Genomic DNA, 25,594 nt, shown 5'->3' with positions numbered 1-25,594 from the left:
TTGGAACTGGAATCAAACTCCGTCCCCGATTTTTTTTACCTTACAAAGTCACAGCTGTTAAGCCAAATGACCGCTATGAGGTAGAGAAAGTCGGAATACATGAGGGTCCGAATACAACTTCCACATCTGCTGATTTGATGAAACCATGGCCTTTTCAACAATGAACTCTTAATTTAGACTTGATATACTCTTCAATTGCACATTCTATTTAGTATTCATTACCTTTCTTTTTTTTTCCTGTTCATTATTTTTTTAGTCAGTTGAAAGTTTTTTTTTCCCTCTCTACAAAGAATTTTTATATATACAAGATTTATTAAGATGTTCAATTTTTTTTGCCTCGCCAAGATGTCCCAGATATGCTCCTAAAGACGCTTGAGCATTCAAGACGGTTGTTGATTTTTCCGATAATAATCCTATGTGTTATATCTGACTTCGAATCTAAAATTTTCTGAAGAACACAAAAACCTTGTCTAAAACTTAAAGGTTTATTTAAATGGAACTTCAACACTGATGAAAACTTAACATCTTGGGCGGAAAACTTCAAAGTGCTTTAAAGTAACAGCTATGCCGGCACGGTGAAGAACACTTTCCCCTAAAAGACAGAATCCATCTAGCCCTTTCGGCGTATATCTCCATTTCGCTGAATTCAGACATCCGCTCCTACGTGTTTTGGACTTAAACAGCCAGGCTGGAACTGGAATAGGACTGGATCAGGACCGGTACAGGACTGAACGGGAACCGGAACAGGACTGGATCCACAACAAGACGGGAACCGGAACAGGGCGGAAACCGGAATCTCTCATACCCTGGCTTCTCCCCGGGCAGGTCTATTCTGGCTCGAACAAAAAGGAACTGCGGTGCCACTAAGGAAAGCACCTCCTTTTATTGCCGGCGGTTGCTGTTACTACAGGCGACTTATGCAAATATTTAACATCCTTCCACCTAAGGGGAAAAAAAAAAAAGAAAAAAAGTGAACTTTCACATCAAAGTAAAACAATGCCAAAGAGCCTTAATATGCCAGTCTGTCCGGCGGAGTTACAGTTCTACCAAATCGTGTTACAGGCCTGACAGATTTATCATCCATGTTGAGTTTAAGTTCAGACAAAGAATCTTGTTTTTCATTCTGCAGCTTCATGGGTACATCATTTTGCGCTACCTCTAAAGGATACAGAGTTCGAACTGCTCTAAGCAAAATTCCATTTCGGGTCTTTACTCTTGCAAGCCGATTTATTCCATCAGGTCCTGGAAGTAGTTCTATGACACGACCAAGTTGCCAAAAAAGTCTTTTGTCACTACTACCGATCAAAACAATATCATCTAATTTAATAGTAACTTTCCTTTCAGCTCTTTTATGCGAAACCTTGAGAATTCCCAAATATTCTTTACGAAATCTATTTTTAAATGCTTCTCGTACAGTTTGAATATACTGAAATCTTTTTTGTAAATTACTTGATTTAATACCGTATTTTATATCCCGCAAACTACTAGTTCTAATTTCTTTTAAAAAGTCGGCAGGAGTTAAAGCTTTAAATTCAGGATCGGAAGGAATTACTGTCAACGGTCGGTCATTAAGAATCGCTTCACAGTCACACAGCATCGTGTACATTTCTTCATAATTTAAACAAGCATGTTTAAGAACTTTTTTAAGGACTTGCTTCATCATTCCGATCAGACGTTCCCACCAACCACCCCACCATGGAGCACCAGGGGGAATAAATTTCCATGTTATCCGCTCATTGGCTGCCTGCCGATTAATTTGTTCAAAATCTATTAATTTAAATGCATTTGAAGCTCCTACAAAATTAGTTCCATTATCACTGTACACAGTTGTGGGTTTACCTCTTCGTGACACGAACCGATGAAAAGCCTGAAGAAACACTTCTGTAGATAGAGAAGTCAGCAACTCCAAATGGACCGCTCTATAAACGGCGCATGTAAAAACACAAATCCATGCCTTTTCTTTGTTTCTCAACAATAAAGGACCACAAAGGTCTATACCCGTTACTTGAAATACTGCTGAATCATTTACTCGCTTTATTGGCGGTGGGGCTGATATGTGGTCAACAGGTGCAGCAGAATATCTCTTGCAAGTAATGCATTTACTCAAAACAGAACGCACCGTTCTTCTGCCAGATAACAACCAAAACCTTTCCCTTAAGGTATTCAGTATATATTGTACACCTGCATGTCCTTTCTTTTTATGTTCTTCCATAATTAAATTCCTAACTAATGGATGTTCTCCTGGTAATATTATAGGTGTTCTAAACTCTAACGTGTCATCTCTTCGAAACGCACCAGTTTTAATTCTTAGAATTCCCGCATCATAAAATGGACCAAGAGTTCGTAAGCGTGCGTCTTCTATATCCTGAAACGATTCCGATTGAATCAAGCGAATAACAACCTTTTCTGCAAAATCAATTTCAACAGTGAGTTCACCTTTCCTTTTTTTCTTATTTCTGCAATTAAAGAAAAATCGTTGAATCCAACCAACAACTCTAACTGTTTTTCGATAGCTAGAAAATCGCTCACTCAAACTAAACCTTTCAGTAGACACTAGAGATGAAACCACTGCCTTTTTTTTCTCGCTGGCTATTTCGGCTTCATCAGTTATAAATTCGGCACTCGGCCAATTTTCTTGGGATTTTAAAAGCCAGCTCGGACCCTCCCACCATTTTGACCGGGAGAGTTGGCGAACTGAACACCCTCTACTTGGAAGATCTGCAGGGTTAAGGTGACCAGGTATATGCCTCCAATCCTCCACACGTGTCAAAAGCCTTATTTCCTGTACTCTATTTTCTACAAATGTCCCCCATTATTCTTCCCTTTTTATCCATGCAAGGACAGTAGTTGAATCTGTCCAGAAAAATATACTTCTGGCCTCAAAGTCTTTTAGAACGTCTGCAGCAAGACGAGATGCAATAGTTGCTGCTAACAATTCTAATCTTACAATAGTAGTTTCCTTTTTACCACAAGGGGAAACTCTAGACCTAGCCTGAAGCAACTGGACTTTAACTGATTCAGGTTCTTCTACACGAATAAAAACTACTGCCGCATACGCTGCTTGACTGGCGTCACAAAAAACATGGATTGAACACTGTTTTGGCTGATATCGTATCCACCTTGGAATTTTAATGTTTTTCAAAAGAAAAATGTCTTTTACCCATTTCAAAAATTTACTTTTAATTTCGGTGTTAACTTCTTCGTCCCATTTTACTTTTGTTTCCCATGTACGCTGTAATAACATCTTAGGTAATATAAGGACTGGACATGTTATATCGATGGGATCAAATACTTTATGGGCTATTGCCAAAATACTTCTTTTCGTAACTTTCTCGAAACAAAGATTTTGTAAATTAGCAACATTTATTTGAAGAGTATCGCCTTGTCTTTCCCATAGCAAACCTAATACATTCACAATGGTTTCTGTTTCTAAACTACAGTCGGTATATTCCCAACCCCGCAATTCAAATTTTCGTTCTGCCATAACATCTGAAGATACTTTCATGAAGCGCTGTAATTCATCTTCACTTCCGACACTTGTTACACAGTTATCAACATAGAAACTATTCATTAATTTAACAATAATGTTGGAAGAATATTTTACATCTGCATCATTTTTCTCCAAAATTGAGTTTAAATGATATTGAATAACAGCTCCAAGTAAAAATGGACTACTAGTTACACCAAATACGACTCGACAATGACGAAAATGCTTCAAGCCATCTTCACCCTTTATCCAAAGAAATCGGAGGAAGTTTCTGTCACTAAAATTCAGGCCAATTTGTAGAAAGGCCTTACGAATATCAGAAATCACCCCTATTTTTTCTTGGCGAAATCTATTTAAGATTGTAGGAATAAATGAAATAAGGTTTAATCCCTTTTCAAGACAATCGTTGAGACTCGGAGAACCCTTTACTTTAGACGAAGCGTCAAATACTGGCCGTAACTTCGTAGTACTATGTTCCTTAACAACATGTCTATGTGGCAAATAATGATGGGGTAAATCTAATTCATTTACGGGTACTTCCTCTATTATGCCCTCTTTGAGCCATTCTTGGAATATATTTTCATACTCTTGGCGAAGATTATCTATTTCAAGTTGCCTAATCGTACCGTGCAACCTTTTAAGCGATAACTCAAAATTATCCGACAGGGAAGGGTGCCCTTCCAACCAAGGCAAAGACACTACAAAGCGGTCATCTTCTATTTTTACAGTATCAAGAAAATGTTGCCTGGTAGCTTCATACAATTCCAATTTAGTCTTTTGTTCGGATGGGTCCGTAATACCAAGCGAGTCGAGGGCCCATAAATCAGAAATACAAGCCTCTTTATTCAACATTGATGTAACTAAGAATGTTGAACCTTCACTATTCAACTCCCCGGTTTTTCCCATAACCGTCCATCCTAACTTTGTCTCAATAGCTACAAGACCGTTTGAAATTTGTTTACGATTCCCCGTTAATAATCGTCCTGCAACATCGGCTCCTATTAAAATTTCTATAGGTCCTTCTAAACGATCTGTTAAACTTATTCCACAGTCAGCAAGCTCTTTAAGCCATATTCCTTGTCCAATAGAAGGTATACTATTACAAATAACAGGCTGACTTAAAGCATCAAAATTACAACTGTAAGAGCCAGACGTACTAGATAAATGAATTTTGTAAACTTTATGTGCACACAAACTGGTCGTTGTACCGCCAAATAATGCGTGGATAAGGTATTCCTTTACCGTATACCTGTAACCCATATCTTGAGCTGCGCTTTGCAGAATATATGACCTTTGAGAACCAGTATCAATTATAGCTCGAGCCGAACGAGATTTTTTATCTCCTTTAATTATTACTCTTATTGTTTGCAGCAAAACTTTAGGAGACCTTGAAGAAATGTTGGCGAGTGTTTCAGCCTGATTTGGAGGCTGTTCCATTGCCCTTGTCTCACTCATTTGTGAATGGCCCTTACATAGAAAAATATGATGCCTTTTGCCGCATGTAAAACAAACTGTTTTTAATCTACACCTCCTGACAGAATGTCCAGATTTCAGACACAGATAACATGAGCGTGTCCTTTGGACCAAAACTTCTCTTTCTGACAACGATAAGTTACGCGCCTGAAAACATTCCGCAGAACCATGATTTATACTGGAACAAAATATGCAGCCTTTTCTAGCTTCATTAGAAGAAGTAAACAGTTCAGCTGCCGTAGGTTTTAAGCGAGGTTCTCTTATCTTTAAACCAGAATTTCTTTTCTTATTACCGTGAGCCAATCGATCAAAAACATTGAAAGATTTAGCTGCTAAAGAAATTCTTTCCTCACTTTCAACTTCACCGCGCAAGAAACATAAAAGGCGCTCAAGGTCAGATTCCCTTTCTCTTAACTCGGCGTTTTCACCGGTTAAACTTTCTGATCCTTCACGCGAAAACCTAAGTCTCTCCCACGTTTTTAAGACTTCATTCGGCAATGCTGATTCTACCAATGGATATAATATCACGCAATATTTGCCTCTATTTATTCCCAATATCTCCAAGGCTCTTAGATTAGATTCCAGTTCATCGTATAGTTTCCGCAGAGTGTGTACCTTGTTTTTGAATAACAAGGGTTAACAAACCACGAATATAAATCTCCGTTAGTAATTCTTTGTTACCAAAACGCGTCTGCAATGCTTCGATTGCGCTCTTGTAACTATCGCCAGTTGGCGGAAAGCTTTTAACTATTTCCTCTGCAGCAGAATTCTTCTCCATAGCCTGTGCTAAATAAGCAAATTTATCATTATTATCTAATGTAGGATCTTTATCAATCTTTTGGAACTGCCCCCAAAATCCTAGCCATTTCTTCACGTTGCCGCCAAAGATAGGCAATTTAATCTTCGGATAATGTAACATTTTATTCTGAACAAAGGACGGATCAATTAAAGTTACATTCGGGGTTCCAGAAGTAAGATCTTTTACTTTACTTTCCAGAAGTCTCCACCTATCAAAATATAATTCAGATTCATCTATTTCCTTAATAAGTAAAGTCTCATCTGTAATTTCTTTAAACATTAATTCTCGTATTTTTATTTCAGTATCAAACAAAACTTTAGCTTTCTCGGCAATAACTTTTATTTTAATTAATTTTTCTTCCTGATTAAATTTAGTTTCTTCATTGTCAAATTCATTACAAGCTTTACTGAATAGTCTTCTATATTGAGTTCTTGCTAATTTTAAAGCTTCCATGATTCAAAATAAAAAAGTCGCTTACATTGCAGACAATATCCTGTCGCTTGATGCCAAATGTTGATTTTTCCGATAATAATCCTATGTGTTATATCTGACTTCGAATCTAAAATTTTCTGAAGAACACAAAAACCTTGTCTAAAACTTAAAGGTTTATTTAACTGGAACTTCAACACTGATCAAAACTTAACATCTTGGGCGGAAAACTTCAAAGTGCTTTAAAGTAACAGCTATGCCGGCACGGTGAAGAACACTTTCCCCTAAAAGACAGAATCCATCTAGCCCTTTCGGCGTATATCTCCATTTCGCTGAATTCAGACATCCGCTCCTACGTGTTTGGGACTTAAACAGCCAGGCTGGAACTGGAATAGGACTGGATCAGGACCGGTACAGGACTGGATCCACAACAAGACGGGAACCGGAATCTCTCATCCCCTGGCTTCTCCCCGGGCAGGTCTATTCTGGCTCGAACTAAAAGGAACTGCGGTGCCACTAAGGAAAGCACCTCCTTTTATTGCCGGCGGTTGCCGTTACTACAGGCGACTTATGCAAATATTTAACAACGGTCATTCAAGATGTTTCAGGATGATCTATTGACACTCCAAGCAAATGACACTTCATTTTTTTTTTCTCAGAACGTTCCAAGATGGTATATCCAAACAACTTTTTTTTCCTTTATTTCTTTTTTCTTTTTTTAATTACTCTTTTCAGATTTTGTTGTAACTCCATCATCGCCAGGAGGCCCTGTCGTGTCAGGATACCCGAGTGTGAGTAGCAGGAGTGCAACAACTCAACACAACTAAGGGCATTGTAGTGAGACGAGAGATGGACAATGGAAGCGAAAGAGAGCAGTCATGTTTTTGACTAAGACGTATTAATACGTGGCGAAGCTGTTAACTTCTCAATTATAACTCTTTTTTCATTTGTAAATACACATCACTGTATCTCCATCAATAACTAAATACTTAGTCACCTAAATGTGTGTTGTCAGCGTAGAAATCCCCTAGACACCGAGTTTACATACATTAATACTGTAGTGTTAATACTTTATTATTGCTTTAGCATAATTTCAATGTGCAAATGAATATAACACAAGGTAAGGAAACTTTATTGGTCTTTTTCATTTACAATTCTATCAAATTGAAGTTCCAATACAAAAAGATGACAAATTTTCCAGTTATTAAGCTGACAATTAAAATATATGCACATAAAACGATGCAGCATATTTATATGAGAGTAAATATGCTAGCTCCACTAGATATTTACTAATAATTTAAGCAAAAGAGTGGCACTTCCATTTTGAATGATATAATAAGCTGCCAAATTATCTGATGCAAATTTTCAGAATGACTCATGATCACATGAAACAAACTAAGTGGTCAAACTCACATTACTTTATTAACAGATTAATTATTATTTCTTTTTTAAAAATAACTAGAGAAGCATCATTTATTACTTAGAAACACACACAAAAATACAACCGTCAAATAAAAATAACCCCTTTTGTTATCTTTGTGAATAGCATAAATTCAAAGTGCCAAGATTGTATAGTCCCAGTTCAAATAATATAAACGATTGAATATTCGAAGCTACTTTTAGTAAAATCTATAAAGCAGAAAATTATTAAATAAATTTCTAAAAAACTTAAAAAGCATTAATTGTTTTTCTTCTCTTTTAGTACAGTTGAAAGCAAGCAATTTAAAATGTAAACCGTTTTAGGCAGTATATAATGTCACTGTATAAGCACTATATAATGTCAAAATGATAAAAATGACTAGCTTTCATTGCTCATTTCACACTGTACTTGTAAGTACATAACATTTTGGTGACATTTTTTTTGGCACCATCAGAATCAAAATATCCAAGCAGAATTATCCAAGGTAAATCCTAGGAAATTGGGAAGTACTATGAAAACACGGAGCCTAATCTCAGGATATTTACAGATATTATAGTAATCACTTAAAGTATAACACACAGACCTGTAAAGACTCAGTGGCTTCCTATTATCTATTTGTCACAAAAATGTACTTAAAGCCACTCAATTTAGTATCAAATGATAAACTGTTTATAAAAAGTCTAGTTAAATGTAAATAATCAATACAATCTGAAGACTAGATTTTTCACTTTTGCATGAAATCAAACACATGTATAACTTTAATGCAATTATTTCAAAAAAATCTTGGCAGTTTGAAAACCTTTAATGTATTAAGATTATTCTGTTATTATTGCACTTCAAAATAAAATACATTTTAATATTTGAGAACTTACTTTTAAAATCTGATGAAATAAAAACAGTAACATTTCAGTATATATTTACATAAAAATAATATTCTCTATTAAAACTCTTATAACAATAATGTAGAATTTCTAAAATGAAAGTAGGAATCAAGGCTAACACAGTTAAATAATTATAAAATATTTAAAAAGAAAATAATAGTCAAATATAATTTAAAATTTGCAATGAATGTATGTACAAAAATGAAGTATGATAATCAAAAATACTGAATACAGGCCACATAACCTTTTAATACTTACTATCTGAAGCTAAAGTACACTATTTTCCAAATGCACAAGACAATTATTATTAGAGTTTTCTCCTGCATAAATAATAAAATGACTCTAAGTAAAATACACATTTATACATATAACTGAATTTACAACTAACATTAATATAGACATGAAATGAAGCACTAAATTAAAATATGATAATGAATTTCAAACTGTCACATTCATAAGCCAACAAATGCCTGACATAAAAGTAAATGGTAAATATTTTAATTATACAGTGCATGGAAATAACTGGAAATTATATTCATGTAATATGTACTTTCATAGACACTACAAATATCTGTAAACAGTACATAATGTAACAAAATATTATATCTACTTATAAATACTGAGTAAATACATATATTTGCAATGACGTAACTGTCGGAATTTTCATCGTATATCTCCATTATCACTACACATTACAACATATATATTAACATATCTCCATACACAGATGGTAGATTTGAGAATTAAACATACATCTGTTTTAAGCAAAATATATGGCTTAGAACAGGGGTTCCCAACCCTATGCCCGCAGGCACCATGGCACCCACCGATTGTTTAGCGTTTGCCTGCCGCTATGCAATCACAATAAAAATGTTTGCTTTCAATAAAATTCTATGTGAAAGTTTTCTTATTTTTAATGAATTAGAAATTGCATCCAACACAGATACCAGCACAAAGTGAAATGAGACCGATCCTTTTTTTTTATGTGCATTATAAATTCACATTGAAAAATTAAATGGCGCCCACCATCCAACAGATATTTTAGAATGTGCTCTTAGGGACAAAAAGTTTGGGAACCCCTGGCTTAGAATTACTTACAAAAAAACTATGAGATCAGAGTATAACTGCAGAATTATGCGCAATCAGTAAATACAAATTACCCCTGTCAATTAACGAAAGTTTTCGACACCTCACTAAAAATGTGAGTCCTCTTATGTTAAGGAGAAGAAATAAATATTAAATAATGGAAAATAAAATATCCCCAAATGTTCATTAAATAGAATATGAAAAAAAAATTAAATACAACATTTCAAAAAAAAAAAAAAAAAAAAAGGAGAGAGAGAGAAATAAACAAGTTTGTCATAAAGAGAAATGGCTCAGGTGATAGTTTTACACAGATGTAATATAATTATCTTAAAAAAACTGCGTCTGTATTTACATCCTTTGATTGCCTTTTCACTGATAGTTCCCAGAACCAATGTTATGTATAAATTTTTTGACAGATGATAGACATCACCACAATATTTAACTATCATACCATAATATAATGTAATCATATTAACAAACAAGTACAATTTGTGAGTTTTTGTTTTTAAAATTTACTTAAAGCAATTTTAACATATGTATATATATTTCTTATTTATAACTTTTAATTACTTTTTCAGTTATTAAATTTTGTTTCATTTCAATCCAAATTATTTTACCTTACTTTCAAATATTATAATTATCCAAAGCTTTATAATTTTTGTTATCTTGTTAGATACCCATCATATATCAACTGTTTTTCCAATCAGTGAATTTTTATCCCTCCCTTCAATAATCAAAGACTAGCAAATTAGGAATTAGCTGAGGATGGTTAAACATGTTGATCAATTCAATGCACCTTTATCCAGAACACTGTGAAGTCTATATTACCAATAAGTTAAATAATACTGCCAAGAAACAACACCAGTGTCCCATGCCTTAATTGACATTCAAACTCACAAGCATCACTATGGGAACTACTTCTGCTAAGCAATAATTGACACTATAAACTAATGTGTGTTACTCTTATTGGTATCTCAAACTAATAAACAGTGTATGGCTTGACACTTGACAGATGAACATTATAGATTCTTTATGTTATCACCTTAAAGGGCAATTATAGGAAATACACACCACCTAGTGCATTTAATTTTGTATGTCGATGAATTATCATTAAGTTTTCCAAAGCAAGAAAATCTTTCAAATCAACTGTGGTATCACTAGGAACTCAATCCAAGTCCTTTATATTTGGTAATTGGGCCGGCTATTTTTAATAGTTGGGCATGATAACAGCATTGGATTATCATTTGGCAAAGCATGGAACAGCTATCTACCTAAAGGAAGAGATGGCTTCGTGGAGAACTTTTTTAAGGAAGTGGTTCGTATCCATATTACACATGGCAAAAAGCTTCCAATGTGTTAGCATGCCTGCGAGGATTTTGAATCCAGGATTAACTACCAGTGATCAGCAATTTTACCACTCAGCCAGAGGTGGGCAAGTAACATGAGGGAAGAAATGTATTACTATCTTACAAGTTCATAAAATAAGATGCTGATATTTCAGTTACATTTGTAATTTTAGAAAACACATTTATGTTTTATGAAATATTATTTTAGCATGAATACCCCAGGGTTAGTATCACACAAGCTCCAGGTCTTTCAGGTTCAAAGTAGTGTCATACAAATTCCATTTTAAGATTTTTATATTAGTTTAAAAAAAGCTTCATGAATATGACAGCACATAATCTTATCATGCATACATACTTTAGAATGTTAAAAAAGTAAGAAATGACATGGCCTGTAAGCAGTACTCTAAAACACTTAAAGGTATGCTAAAAATAAAAAAAATATAGCAAGATTAAATTAGTATAATTCAGATCTCTAGAATATGATCATGGCACCACAAAAACAAACGCACAATTGCAACAAGCTCATTCTTTTCTCTTGAATAACACATATCAAAATGTCAAATTTGTGGTAAAATATTAAAAACCGAATGTAACATGTCTGGACCCTTGCACTGCAACACTATAGCAGCTGATAAAGGATGCTGTTAAACAGCACAAATAATAAATATAATTATTTAAATTCTGATGACACACAAATGGTAACAAATACAAACAGATAGTATAAGATATACATCTTAAAAACAGATTAAAAGCTCAAGCTTTTCAGGAAATATGCTAAAGATTAATATATAATATCTTAAGACTAAAAATTACAGTAACTTGCATATTGCAATAATTCTAGCAAAATGAAGGTATATGCAGAGGCTCACAAAAGTATATCACATTATGAACAGAATATGCATATTTCATAAATAAATTAATCATAGCTTAAAAATTAAAACTTTCAATCATTTCAGAATTAAACATTACATACAGAAAAAGAAATCATACAGTAATTTCACATTTGTAATTTTTTTTACAGTTCAAATCACATGCCTGAAATCTGGCCTTGTCTCCAAAATTTAAAAATAAAAAATAAATAAAAATTTAAAAAATCAGAAAATTTAAGAAAGTCTGCTACTCTCTTATTTCTGAGCATTTTATATAATTTTGTACTTTATATACAGTATTATAAAACATTCATCATATCACAGAAGCTCTCATGCTTCTAGCTGCATAGTTCAAAGTTTCATTTGAAGACTTAATAAGTTATATTACGCACACAAAACATTCAAATAAAAATAATTTAATATCATATAGGTAAGCTTTATGTCTTTTAATCTTAATTATTCAGAAAATCATATCTTTATGAATATTCTACAGTTAGAATTGTATACAAAAAATTTACATTATCTAAGTTAGCTACACCATGAAATTTGGGCTTATCCAAAATGCAGTATTTTGATCCATATCAGCCAATGGCAACAAAAAATCAAGAACGTATTTCATATTTTAATTACTCACATTTAAGCATCACAGTATAAATTCAACAACACAAATAGTTCTTTGTTAATATATGTATAAATTAAATGAAAAATCTCAATCCACAAACTGCTAAAAACTTCTCGATAAATAATTCAGAGTCTAAGACGGCAATATGGGCAGCTCGGCCTATTAAAGAATTGGCGCTACTAGGCAGAGCATGATGGACATCATACCTAAGGAGGGCAATTTCAGGATTCTGTATGATTGGCTGAATAAGGTTGGTTACCATTTCTCGATAAACCATACCTGTAATTAAAATATGTTACAATTACTTCAGCATTTAAGCTACGTTCGAAAATGTTAAGAAATTGTTAGTACTATTTCTTTTGAATTTAAGACAATATAAATTGAAAATCATTAAATCACACTGTTAAATACTTACCACAGAATGATAACTTTGTGTGACTACATTAAGAGCAACAGTGTATAGTTACAAAACACATGCAAACACGCACATATAAACAAAGGATGGGTAAAAAAAATTATTACATTTACCAATCCCTTACAAAATGGACATTAACAAACAAAACATGTCCTGGTAAACAGTCTGACTACTGTTTACCTTTCTATTTACATTCTCCTGTAGTGTAGATTTCCTGTCACACTCATAGAGCTAAAGGACTGCTTTGCAGAAGTAATTCTCTGAACACTTATTAATTTAGAGCGTAAGAATTACGAGCTGTTATACTTGTGCTACCCAAAATCTGCTAGATAACAGTTGCATTATGTGAAAATTCTTTTGCTTATGACAGTTAAGCAAGTGAATCTACAACAGCAGGTAGCAGCTACATGAAATCAACAAAGAATGAATTCCATTCAGATTTTTTTGTAAGCAAATACTTTAATGAAAGCAAGTGAAATGTGTCAGTAATAATTGCCATTACTTATCATTTGGCAGCTTCATTGGGATCAGCTGGAAAAATAGTCAAAATTATTTGGAGACATCATGCATATTCATACAACAGTATTTATTCTTCGCCATTAACGTACAATATCAAAGTTTGAATAGTAAGTATATGAAAATAAACTGTACTATTACTCATTTACTCACATGCACAGGTAAACTAGGCACACATGTTCTGGAACAAAGTTCAACCACAGAAATCTAGAGTGTCCCCACTTCGCCATATAACATGCTACTACTTTATAATAAGGTTCTGCTATAGTACATCGTTTGTCAGCAGATAAGAAAGTACCCAGGACTTATTTTTACTTTTATATATGTCATTTAGGCTTCTAGGCTTATCACAAAGAATGTGCATAAACTATTTAAAAAGTACAAGGTATATGATATGAACAAACATACAAAAGTTCACAGTTAATGCACCTTCAGCATTCACAAAATACGAGGGCCATCCAGGAAGTAGATTACGTTTCCGTCTGTGTCCGCTAGGGGCGGGGCTAGCGCGGCCATCTTGGGGTCAGAGCGTTGCGCAGCTCAGTCTGCATCTAGCCATGCTAGTGAGAGGTTCGTGCTGTGCTCCGTTCAGATACTGTGACGGTTTGAAATGTCTGCGTTAATTGAAAATCCCGCGAGCTGCGAGGTGCGCTCAGTAATAAGGTTTCTGACTGCAAAAAACTATAAACCGATAGAAATCTATCGGCAGCTTCGTGAAGTGTATGGGGACAACATTATCACTGAAGGTGGAGTGCGTCAGTGGGTCATAAGATTTCAAAATGGCCGAACCAATGTTCACGACGAAGATCGAAGTGGGAGACCCAGCATAGTGACCGCTGAACTTCTCGAAAAAGTCGATGCTAAAGTCCGTGAAAATCGAAATTTCACAATAACGGAACTTTCTTTGAGTTTTCCACAAATTTCGCGAAGTTTGTTGCACGAAATCATCAGCGAAAAGCTTGGTTACCACAAGTTTTGTGCAAGATGGATTCCAAAAATCTTGACAGAGGACCACAAAAATCAGCGAATGGCTGCAGCGTTGAACTTTTTGGACGCTTACCATAAGGATGGTGACTCTTTACTCGATCGCATCGTTACTGGTGACGAAACATGGGTGAAACATGTGAACTGTGAAACGAAATTGCAATCAATGCAGTGGGGGCACACAAGTTCTCCCCAAAAACCCAAGAAATGCATGCAAACAATGTCGGCAAGGAAGATGATGGCGACTGTTTTTTGGGACAGAAAAGGTGTAATTTTGGTGGACTTCCTGGAAAGAGGCACTACAATAAACTCTCAAAGGTATTGCCAAACTCTCCAAAAACTCAGAAGAGCAATTCAAAACAAGCGCAGAGGAATGTTGAGCTCTAAGATCTTGTTGATTCACGACAACGCCCGGCCCCACACGGCAAATGTCACTCGTAAAGTTCTTGAATCTTTTAAGTGGGAGTTGTTTCCTCATCCGCCGTACAGTCCCGACCTGGCACCGAGCGACTTCCACCTATTCCCAGCAATGAAGAAGTGGCTGGCTATGCAGCGTTTTGATGACGATGCACAGCTGCAAGAAGAGGTAACGAAGTGGTTGAAGGCGCAGGCGGCCGAATTTTTCGACGAAGGAATTTCCAAGCTCGTACATCGCTACGATAAATGCCTTAATTTGTATGGTGACTATGTAGAAAAGTAGTATTTGAGTGTGGCTTTCATCTGTATATAATAAAATTTGTTTCCTATACTTTGTTTATTTTTTTATTCCAAAACGTAATCTACTTTCTGGATAGCCCTCGTATGTTGCGTTACTTGAGCATACTGGTGGGGACTATTTTTTGGATTGCTACAGTAAAATAAAACTTCCTCTTGCAAAAGATGACATGCAATATTTTTAAACCCCAACTCGCAGTCTGATGTATCTATTCTAACACTAACAATATTTACTATAAGTGAAAATTATTCTATCAAAAATAATGAAACAGAGGATTATAAAATTTAAAGAGGAATAAACCAATCTAAGGAAAATAACAGCAGCAAACCACATTATTTTGTAAGGGAGAGGTGAACATTTATTTGCATTTCAGAAACACACTTTTCTTCATTTTAATAAAAAGTGGGTTAAGTAATAAAATAAAATGCAAAGTAAATTGAAATGATCATATTCTAAAACTTATAAGATGAAAATACACGTATAAAGGTAGAGGGTGAGGAAGGTCACAATTATTAGCACATAAAACATTTTGCATCGATACATACACAGTAACTATATTAAGTGATTTCCTGTCCACTGCACATATGCAGTGAAAGGGTTAGAACTGCCACAAGCCATGACATGTGTGCCTTCTAATATAATATAATATATAAAAATATGTTAACTGATACAAATAAATCATTAAGACAATCATATCTGCTATATCAGTATTATGTAGGACTAAATTAATTATAAACAGAGAGTGAGATAGTTAAAACAAAGTACTAAAAGCTCTTCTTATTTAAAGTATTTATTTATAAACTTGAATTACACTGAGAAATGTTAAAAGAAATCATGAATGATCAGTAGTAATGGGGTGTATAATATTATGACAATACAGTACAGCAAATAAAAATTAATGGGATGTTATTCAACAGAGAACTACTAAAAGAAGGGAGGGTAAAATTTCATTTTCTATGAAATGCATGAAATAGATATTTACCTTGTAAGGACGTATCTTTAAGGGCAGGCTTACAAAGTTCAATTCGAGCTGAATGGAGAGGTACATAACGATCTTGAGAAGATCCAAACAAAAGTATATTTCGAAAATGTTCCAGACCTTTAAGATTCAAAGTATGTTAATATAAATTTTAAAAATGCTGAATATTTTTATTTCTATTTGAGACAAAAATATTGTTAAAACATACCAGATTTTTGACTTAATTTGTACAAAAAGGTTTGTCTCAAATCTGATGCATCCTTCATAGCTAACTGCAACAATGAACCAGATTTCTTCCATTTTTGCATAAACCACATACCTAAATGATTCAAATGGACCATTAGTATGCTATCAGCTGTTAAAGACATGACTTACAAAACTACTTAAGGCTGTCTTAATATTCTAAATAAAATGAAACAAACCCATATTAACTAAACCACTGCTGTTATAAAGTGTTCCCAAATGAGGACCAGATAGAGACAAAAATGTATGCAGCCGGTTCATGTACGGTTTCATCTCTGGTCTAGTTAAAGCAGATCGTATAATTATATTTCCAAGAGAGTGGCCAATGAAGCTAGTAACAAATAAATTTTGAATTTTAATATACACGTAAAAAGCAATAAAATATTTTTCTAAAACAGTAAAACATTGATCAACAGAACATCCAATAATGGACTTGAAAAATACACATTTTTTACAGTAAATAACAATCTGCACGTGCAATAATGAACTGGAAAAAATACAAATTTTTACAGTAAATAACAATCTGCACATTGTAACTTTTTTATCTAAGAAAGTAAACATTTATTAGCTCTCATGTATTTCAAAATAATAAAAAATTTTTAAGAGACTATTACATGTCAGGACACATAATCTTAAAATTGTTAAGTTTTAATATACCCACAACAACTATGAATACAAAATAGCACATTTGTTTAATATTCAGCAATCTCTATAATTTAGCACATACATTAATTTAAACCAGACATTACATAACATTATGAGCATCACTCAGTGCAAATTATACAATAAGTTTGATTTTTGTCTTTAATATATTTTCTTAGCAACTTTCCTTCATACTTTTTTTAATGCAGTCCTCTTAACCTTGTTCATCACTGCAAATTCAGAGTTTTGAAACCTGGTTCTTCAAACTGCCCTCTTCATACAGCAAAGTCACATCAACAATTGAGCAAACTTAGGATAAGATTTTTTTTCATTTTCTGTTCTCAAGAGCATGGTGGATGATGAATTTACCTTATTTGCATTGCTCAGTGCATTTTGTGTAATGCATTAACAGCACAATTAACTTATCCACTCAGTGGAATATTAGCAAACCCTTTGAGAAGGAGAAAATTTTTGGGAAGCAGAAATTGTTCAATGACAACTTAATTAAACAAGATAGAATTTTCTCTTTATTCAAATGTCCTATATAAAAACACAAGGTAACCAAAAACGTTCTTGCCGTTTTGCACGGTCAGAAAGAAAAAGTCATAAAATAATAATCAGCGCTAATCCTCCAAATAATCACCATCAGCATCCAGTGCCCTTTTCCAACAAGTGGCTAGCTGTGCGATGCCATCGAGGTAAAACTCAGAAGTCTTGGATGCAAAGAAGTTCGGGAGGACCTTTTCGAAGTCTGGTCAGCTTTTTAAGGATTTCTCATGAAAATGATTGTCCAGGAAATGGAAAAGGTGGTTAGTCTCTTGGTGCGAGATCTGGGAAGTATGGTGGATGGTGTAGTGTCTTCCAGCCCAGTCGTTGGATGGTGTCCCTGGTCTCCTGAACAACATGCAGCCATGCATTGCCTTGGAGGAGTGCACCCTTACGATTGACCAAAGCTGGCTCTATATGCTTCAGTGCCTGATGCACATGTTCCAAATGAATACAGGCCTTCCGCAATGGTTTGGCCTACTGGGAGGAGCTCATTAGTGCACCACTTGGCGACTAGTCCACCAGATACACAGCATGATCTTGCATGGATGGAGAGACGGTATTGCAGTGTGAGGCACAGCGTCTCGTGATGACAACCAATGTCTGGAATGCCTGGGTGTGTCATACTGGACCCTCTTTTCATTGCTGGTGAGTACTCAATCAAATATGGATGCATTGTGGTGCCGAGTAAGCAATGACAAACTGGTGTGAAGAAATCCAGTAAAGCCATGAGCATAAATTTATAAATAAATGTTCAACATTTTTCTTTTCTCTTTACTTGCTTATCAACTGCCAGAGATGGGAAACTAGTTATTATTAGAATCATGCCAGTGGTAATATTTCTGTTTTATTCAGTGAATTTCCAACTAAAATAACAAAAATAATTTAAGAAAATTCATAAAGTTAAATATACAAAGACACAGTAAAGAATGTTAGTCCTTCAGCTTAGAAATCAATGGGGAGGGAATTGAAGATAGTACACTTCTAAAAATGTCATAAAGACAAATATGTTTCAGAACCACCTTTTCAAACTGGATGCTGTTCAAAGAAACTATTCATGTGAAATGGGGCTGTAGAGTAATTAAATGCATACTGCATTATGTACTGTACATTACACATAGTACATAATGAAAAACTAGAGGAAGCAGATGTTGACACATCACAGTACAAAGTCTGAGATCCAGAATTGTTACGGCTTTGGCGATTCTAGATTTTAGAGCATCAATTTAAATCTAGTAAGATGACACATAGAAATTATAAAAAAATATTTTTCAGGAATTTCTTTAAGAAAGAAGTGTTTCATATAAAGAAAGATTTTTCCGAATAACCAGCAGGTGAAATTGAAATGTCACTTGAAGCCGAAATGGTAATATTTTTTAAGTTTAAAACCATACTACAGTCAAAAGTCGTTAATTCGGACACCCATAATCTGGAATGATCTATAATCCGGACCTCAAAGCTAAAAACTTTCTGCACATGCGCCGTGTTGACGCATGCGCATAGGCGTTTAAGACCTTTATGACTGCGCATTTGCGTGTGCACAAGCGCAGAATACGTTTTCACTGCGCGTTTAATGTATAACGGACAGTATAAGCTAAAATTATCTAATTGTCTATTTCAGTTAATGTTGATGATTGCGTTGTTCCTTAACCTTCAAATTGGATCCGGCTTATTATTTTTTGCAGACTGTAAGAGCAATTTTATAAAAGTAAGCTTGAACTTTCGATTATGTCAAATAGAATTTCCGATGCTGGAGCTCCCAAAGGATCTACGAAAACGAAAGTATGTTTCGATGTCCATCAAACAAAAAGTGGAGTTGCTCCAAAAAATGGATAAAGGCATATCCTTTGTTTATCTAACCGTTCCGAAATCTGTTTATCAATTTCACGCTGCTGCTCTGTGGGGTGGGGCGGGGGGAAGTCGCAGCATGCAATGAGCTGGAAGTTGATCTGTCAACACTATCGTTATCTTCAGAGCAGATGTTTTTATTTTATTTGGCTTATAATTCCTTATTAAATGTAGTATTTCATCCTAATGTACTTCGTCTTTGATATGATTTAAATCAAATTCCTCGTCATTATAAATATCACAAATACAAATCAAATAGTTTTCTGGTTGCAATTTTCTAATTTCGGCTATACATAATGTATGCTTTACGCATGCGCGCGATGAAAGAAATGTTTAATTAAGTAAACAAATAAATATTAAGCTTTTTTTTTGTAAATTTTGATACCCTTTAGATCATAATTGCTCATTATTCTTTAAATTACAGTTTCATATTTTTAATTTTATAATTTCTGCATGCCATCTTATCAGATTTAAACTGATGATCTATAATCCGGAAAAATCGATAATACGGAATCACCGAAGTCCCGACGAGTCCGGATTAAAGACTTTTGACTGTACCAATATTTATCATTCTGTTGATTGATGACTGAAACATTTTCATCACAGTATAGTACTTCAGTTATATCCCCTTCATTTAGCATTTCTTCTGATATTCCAGTAACTAGAAAATCTTACCTTTTTCTTGTGATATCCAAAAACCTTCAGTTCGGAATTCTCATCATTATCACGAAATTTGGTAGCTGAGTATAAATTATACAAAGCAATTTAAAAAAATATCTGCTGACCTGTCTCAGTCTTGCAATGCCACACTACCACACATGTGAGATTTTATATTAAAATATCACTAGTTCTCGGATGGTCTTACTTCACCATCAGTTTTAATCCTTTCCACACAGGTGTGTTGTATATGCAGGGTAGCATTAAGTTCATCTATGGCAGTTGTGGCATCTGTGCCTCAGAGGATTAGTGCCAAACTAGACTACAGTAATGTAAACAAGATTATCACGGGAAACAAAATGTAAATATTTTTACTCTATAGACGGCACCCTATCTATGACCATGGTACCAAGATAAATGAGAATAATGACGCCCAAACTTTGACAAAGTGTTTCATTTGATTCTGAAGGTTAGATAGAGGGATTTAGTAATGTAAAAGAAGTGCGCTGGCTTTTCAGGCCTGTGTGTATTTATTTATGTTCCTTTATAGTGGCTTTCTAAGGTAACAGTATCTTGCATTAGTACAGATTTTATTTAGTTTTCCCTCTCCATATGTACAGTAGGATGTTCTTTCTTTCGTGTAAATGTTTTTCATGTTTCTTTTTTTTTTTTTTTTTTTTTCTTTTTTTTTTTATTTGCATCAAGATGTCAAAATGAAATCAATACTTACTGAAAGCTGAGTATACAGCTTTAGTACAAGAAGATTCGAGTAGCAGCAATGCCACTGGCTTTAGCTGTGAATTATCTGATTTTGATATGGATATTTTATCAAATTCAGAGCTGCAACCATTTGCCTCAACATTTGCTCCATCCATAAATGACAACTGGCCTCACACATTAAAAGATTTACAGCTGCACACTTGCACTGGTGCACGTGGTATTAATTCCATAGATTGTGACTATGAAAAAGTTTTTTTGCAAATTTTTTATGACTTAAATAAATATAATTATAGAACAAACAAATAATTTTGCAGATTCTGACCTAGAACAAGATCCAAACCTCAGTGGGTCGACTCGAGATTTTCCTGCTTCTCATTTCAGTCGTGTGTCATATCAAGAAATGAACTTTTTTAGCATTAAACATGCTAATAATTGGTATAAGAGAATAACAACAACAAAAAAAAAAAAAAAAAAAAAAAAAGCCATCTAAAAATGTACTTTATTACAAATCATATAATGGTTATTCTATTTTTTTAAATAAAATGTCAAGAGCTAGATTTTTAAAGATGCTGCAATATCTTCTCTTTACACCAAACAGCAGTGTTAAAAAATTGGATAAACTGAAACAAATTATTGAGTCACTAGTAAAAAAAAATTAAATGGGTATAAACCGGTAAAAAAAGTCTGTTGATGAATTTTTGCTTATGTGGAAAGGCAGGTTAGGTTTAAGACAATGTGTTTTGTCGAAATGACCCCGATATGGTATCAAAATATATAAACTAAGTATATTTGGAACTTTTGAATATATACAGTACAAAGTCTTTAAACCAGACTTGTCGGGACTTCGGCGATTCCAGATTAGGGGTTTTTCCGGATTATAGATCAACAATTTAAATCTGGTAAAATGGCATGCAGAAATTATAAAATTAAAAATATGAAACCATAATTTATGAAATAAAGAGCAATTATGATCTAAAGAGTTCCAAAATTTCCAAAAAAAAAAATAGCTTAATATTTATTTGTTTACTTTATTAAACATTTCTTTCAATGTAAGTTGTTTAAGTTGCTTAGTTTTATGTGCTAATACTTTCTCTTTAATTCTATAAACAGACACAATTTCTTCTTCAGTTACAAAGTTCCGCTGCTCAAGTCTTGTAATTGCTGTGTCGAGAATGCCGACTAACTTGTCAATCGAAATTTTTTCGTTTTCACTAACCTTTCTGTCACTTCCTTCATGCCTTTATCCCTTTTTTTGCAGCAATTCCACTTTTTGTTTAATGGACATCGAAACATGCTTTCGCTTTGTACCTTTGGCAGCTCCAGAATCAGAAACTCTTTTTGACATAATCGAAAGTTCAAGCTTACTTTTTATAAAATTGCTCTAACAGTCTGCAAAATATAATAAGCCAGATAAAATTAGAAGATTAAGGAACAATGCAATCTGCAACATTAACTAAAATAGATAATTAGAAAATTTTAGCCTAGCTTATACCGTCCGTTATACATTAAATGCGCATGCATAAACATATTATGCACATGCGTAAAGGTATTATGCACATACATAAACACAAATGCGCAGAAAGTTTGTAGCTTTGAGGTCCGGATCATAGATCATTCCAGATTATGGACATCCGGATTAAAGACTTTTTACTGTACTGGCAGAGATCTTACAGTGAAAGATGGCCTATTTAAAAAATGCTGTGAAAAACCTCATAAGTGATCTTTTGAGAAAAGGATGCAATTTACATTTGCATAAGTTTTTCACTTCACTGTCACTTGCATTAGATTTATATGATGCAAAAGCAAATGTTTGCGGCACAATCTTGAAAATGAGGAAAGGTCTGCCAAAAACCTTCCCTTCAAAATCAATCAGATAAAATGATTTAATTTAACTTATTCTTTAATTTCACAGATACATAATCTCTTGTTTACAAAGTTCCATTCTTCAAGTGCTAATTGCTGTGTTGAAAATTCCCACTAAACTGTCAATCAAAATCTTTTTTTCTCAACAACCTCTCTGTCTCATCACTATTAGCAGCATATATTTTCTGGATTTAGAATCATACTATAGATTTTGCCATCCTTTACACGATTAATGATTGAAGCTTTGTAATCGTAATGAAAAACATGTGTTATGATACCTATGTTTATTACCACTTCTCTACATTTCTTCACAAATTCTAATATGTGGAAAATTTCACCTTTTGTTTGCGATATCCAAAACCTTCAAATTCACGGCTATCATCATAATAAGTCTTAGCTAGCATCTGCTATAAACTGTTGTTTATGTATCATTCGGGATTGGCGACTAGACACATGTGGTTTGCTAAATTCTCTCTTGATCATATTGCACACCAAGAAGGTTAAGCCAGAATTACATTATTTTACTTATTTATTATACTTACATCTACTTTTGCATAGGCTTAAGGCTTATCTGAACAATAAATTGGTTATCATTAATTCAAATTGCTAATCTTTTGGCCTCTGATTATCATTTACAAAGTCTATTCTTTGCATACAGAAAGATATTTCTGTCAAATTTTCCCTCATCAATACAGTCAACATTTTGCAACATACTTATCTGAAATTTGTAATCATCTGCAAGCATAAAGTGAATTCAATTACTAAAATGTAGAAAAAATTGTTTAGGTATTTCTGCTTAAGTCATTTCTCAAGCTACCATATGATGACAGTCATGCAGTGATGAAAGTAAAAAAAAAAAAAAAAAAAAAAAAAAAAAACAATGATTCGCCAGGTTACCATCAGGGATATAAGTTAGTCAGTAGGCGTTAAATTAATGATGCTTTGATGTAGAAAGTTTCAGAGAGATGCCAAACGAAGAAATGGCTATGGAGCCAATTATTTGATCATAGAGATTTATGCTAATAAATTGTTTTTTCAGTATGGAGGTATCTTATTTACTACCAAACAGAAATTAAAAATCAGGACTCTCCAGATGTTTTATTATGGATATTATCAAATGCACATGCATACAAAAAAAAAAAAAAAGTTGCAGTTGGTCCGGAGATCCAAATTTTAGATCATTTTGGATATTTGATATCCGGATTTCAGATTTTGAACTCTATTCATTAGCAAAGCCTGATTAAAATTTTGTTAGACCGTAAGCAAAGAATTTTGATGTCATACAGCTGTCTTTTCTAATTTTCATAAGGAAACATGAATATAAAATCAGAATTTCATCACATGGGCTCCCTAAATTCTGGAGCCTAGGTGGTAATAAAGCTCTAATCACTAGGTTATACAAACATGTAAATTAGCATGAAATATAACTTCTTAGTAAATTTCTTTAATGTAAAAAGCTTAATTCCTTAACGTTCTTGGTACAATAACTAAAAGCTTTAACATTAGTTACTCTTTACAATCAGAGAATAATGCAACTGGAAATACAGTCTGTTGACAAGGAATAAAATTTTGTCACTAAATAAAAGAGCAATACTTCTAAATCCTCAAGAAATAATAACCTCTGCAAAATCTTTTGATCAGTCCTGTGAATCAGTTTTAAATAGTTTGTATTAAATGATCCACATTCACTAATAATTACTCACCTTATTTTTGCAGGCTTTAAACCGTATACTTCAATGTAATATGTTATTTCAGAAACCAAACGATCTGTCATAGTATCAAAATCATCAAAAGTTTCTCCCTAAAATATAATTCAGTATTTTAGTACTTAAAAAAATATATATTCCTGGGAAATGTTATATATCTAACACATTTATTTCATTGCAGGAATTTTATCCACACAGTGATTAAATGGGGTAGATTTTCTCAACCTTCCTTGCCCCATGCTCCTTTTACCATTGTTAGATGATTATTACCCCTTCTTTCCAAAATTTAAAAAATACATATTTATTTTTTTATTTTTATGTGTTTTATAAATTAAACAAGAAAAAGTATTCATAATGTTGATAAACACCCAAACTTGCATAGAAGGACTTTTTATATTCATAAACTAAAACTAAGTACTTAAGCCTTTGCTGTGTGCCTGCATGCCGCAAGAATGCAAAAATTTCAATTTTTCTAAATTTAAATCTATTCTTCCACAAGCATTTTATATTCAAAATAAAAATCTTTGCACTTCTAAATATCTAATACATATGCAGAACCCTAGAAATTAAAGTAATGTGTCTTATTACATTTAAATGTTAAATGTTTTTAAAGGATTCAAAGTATGGCATTTTAAAAATAAAAATATTATTCAGTGTGAAAAATAAGCCATCAAAATCCATTATTTAGATCCTAAATAATACGAATACAGCTTTATTTTAAAGTAAAATTAAGAAAAACGTTTAATTTTTTGTTGTAAAATCATAGCACTGTCATGTCATGAATGGTGCTCACCTTCAGCATAGCTTGCGTTTGAATTATGACGGTACAGATAATTCTTGCTCCAGCTGTAGGACTGTTTTTAGTTGAGCTCTCTAAAAGCTGAAAACATTTATTTGGGTAATTTGCTGCAAACATGAGCACTGGATGTGAAAGCGTCCTTGCCTAACTTTGTGTCTGTACGTGAGAAAAGTTTATCATTTTCTGATTGTATTTAGTTGCAGGTGGTTTCATTTGAGCTCTCTGAAAGCAAATAACATATTTGTATCAGCTGTTGACTGCGAACACGAGCACTGGATGTGGGTGGGTCTTTGCTTAATTTTGTATCTGTTTGTGAGAAATGTTTATTTTCTGACTGTTCAGTCGCAGGCACTTAATTAATTTGGATCACCATTTGTGTAGTTTTTTAAAAACGTTTTGTCAGATTTTATTACAATATATTTAGATATTGTAATCTAAATATATAATTTAGATATTAAATTGTAAATATATAGATTTTATTACAATTAAGAGTTTTAAAGTAATTATATGCTGTAGTTATATGTATATAGATAGATCCCTTTCCCCCCC

The 25,594-nt window shown here is 33.6% G+C and overlaps 1 protein-coding gene and 1 long non-coding RNA gene across 2 annotated transcripts in view; one reads left to right on the top strand and one right to left on the bottom strand.

The window, feature by feature from the left end:
• LOC146992697 (uncharacterized) overlaps nt 1–7,135 on the top strand; it is a 50,409-nt gene extending 43,274 nt beyond the window's left edge. The window contains exon 3 of the long non-coding RNA XR_015038924.1: nt 6,924–7,135. This is a non-coding gene — a long non-coding RNA (uncharacterized LOC146992697). The remainder of the gene's footprint in view (nt 1–6,923) is intronic.
• Nucleotides 7,136–7,297: 162 nt separating this feature from the next.
• Nucleotides 7,298–25,594, bottom strand: part of LOC118190687 (protein FAM135A) — a 167,400-nt gene continuing 149,103 nt past the window's right edge. Inside the window, exons 18-22 of the mRNA XM_085809140.1 lie at nt 24,244–24,341; nt 16,444–16,595; nt 16,230–16,340; nt 16,025–16,141; nt 7,298–12,691 (exon numbers count right to left, since the gene is read on the bottom strand). Coding sequence (XP_085665266.1) covers nt 12,486–12,691; nt 16,025–16,141; nt 16,230–16,340; nt 16,444–16,595; nt 24,244–24,341 — 684 coding nt within the window. The 3' untranslated portion in view covers nt 7,298–12,485. The remainder of the gene's footprint in view (nt 12,692–16,024; nt 16,142–16,229; nt 16,341–16,443; nt 16,596–24,243; nt 24,342–25,594) is intronic.

This window comes from Stegodyphus dumicola, chromosome X2, assembly GCF_044657685.1.
Source record: "Stegodyphus dumicola isolate Sdum_Otavi_A_Nest chromosome X2, ASM4465768v1".
NCBI lineage: Eukaryota > Metazoa > Arthropoda > Arachnida > Araneae > Eresidae > Stegodyphus > Stegodyphus dumicola.
This window is presented reverse-complemented; position numbering and strand designations above follow the sequence as displayed.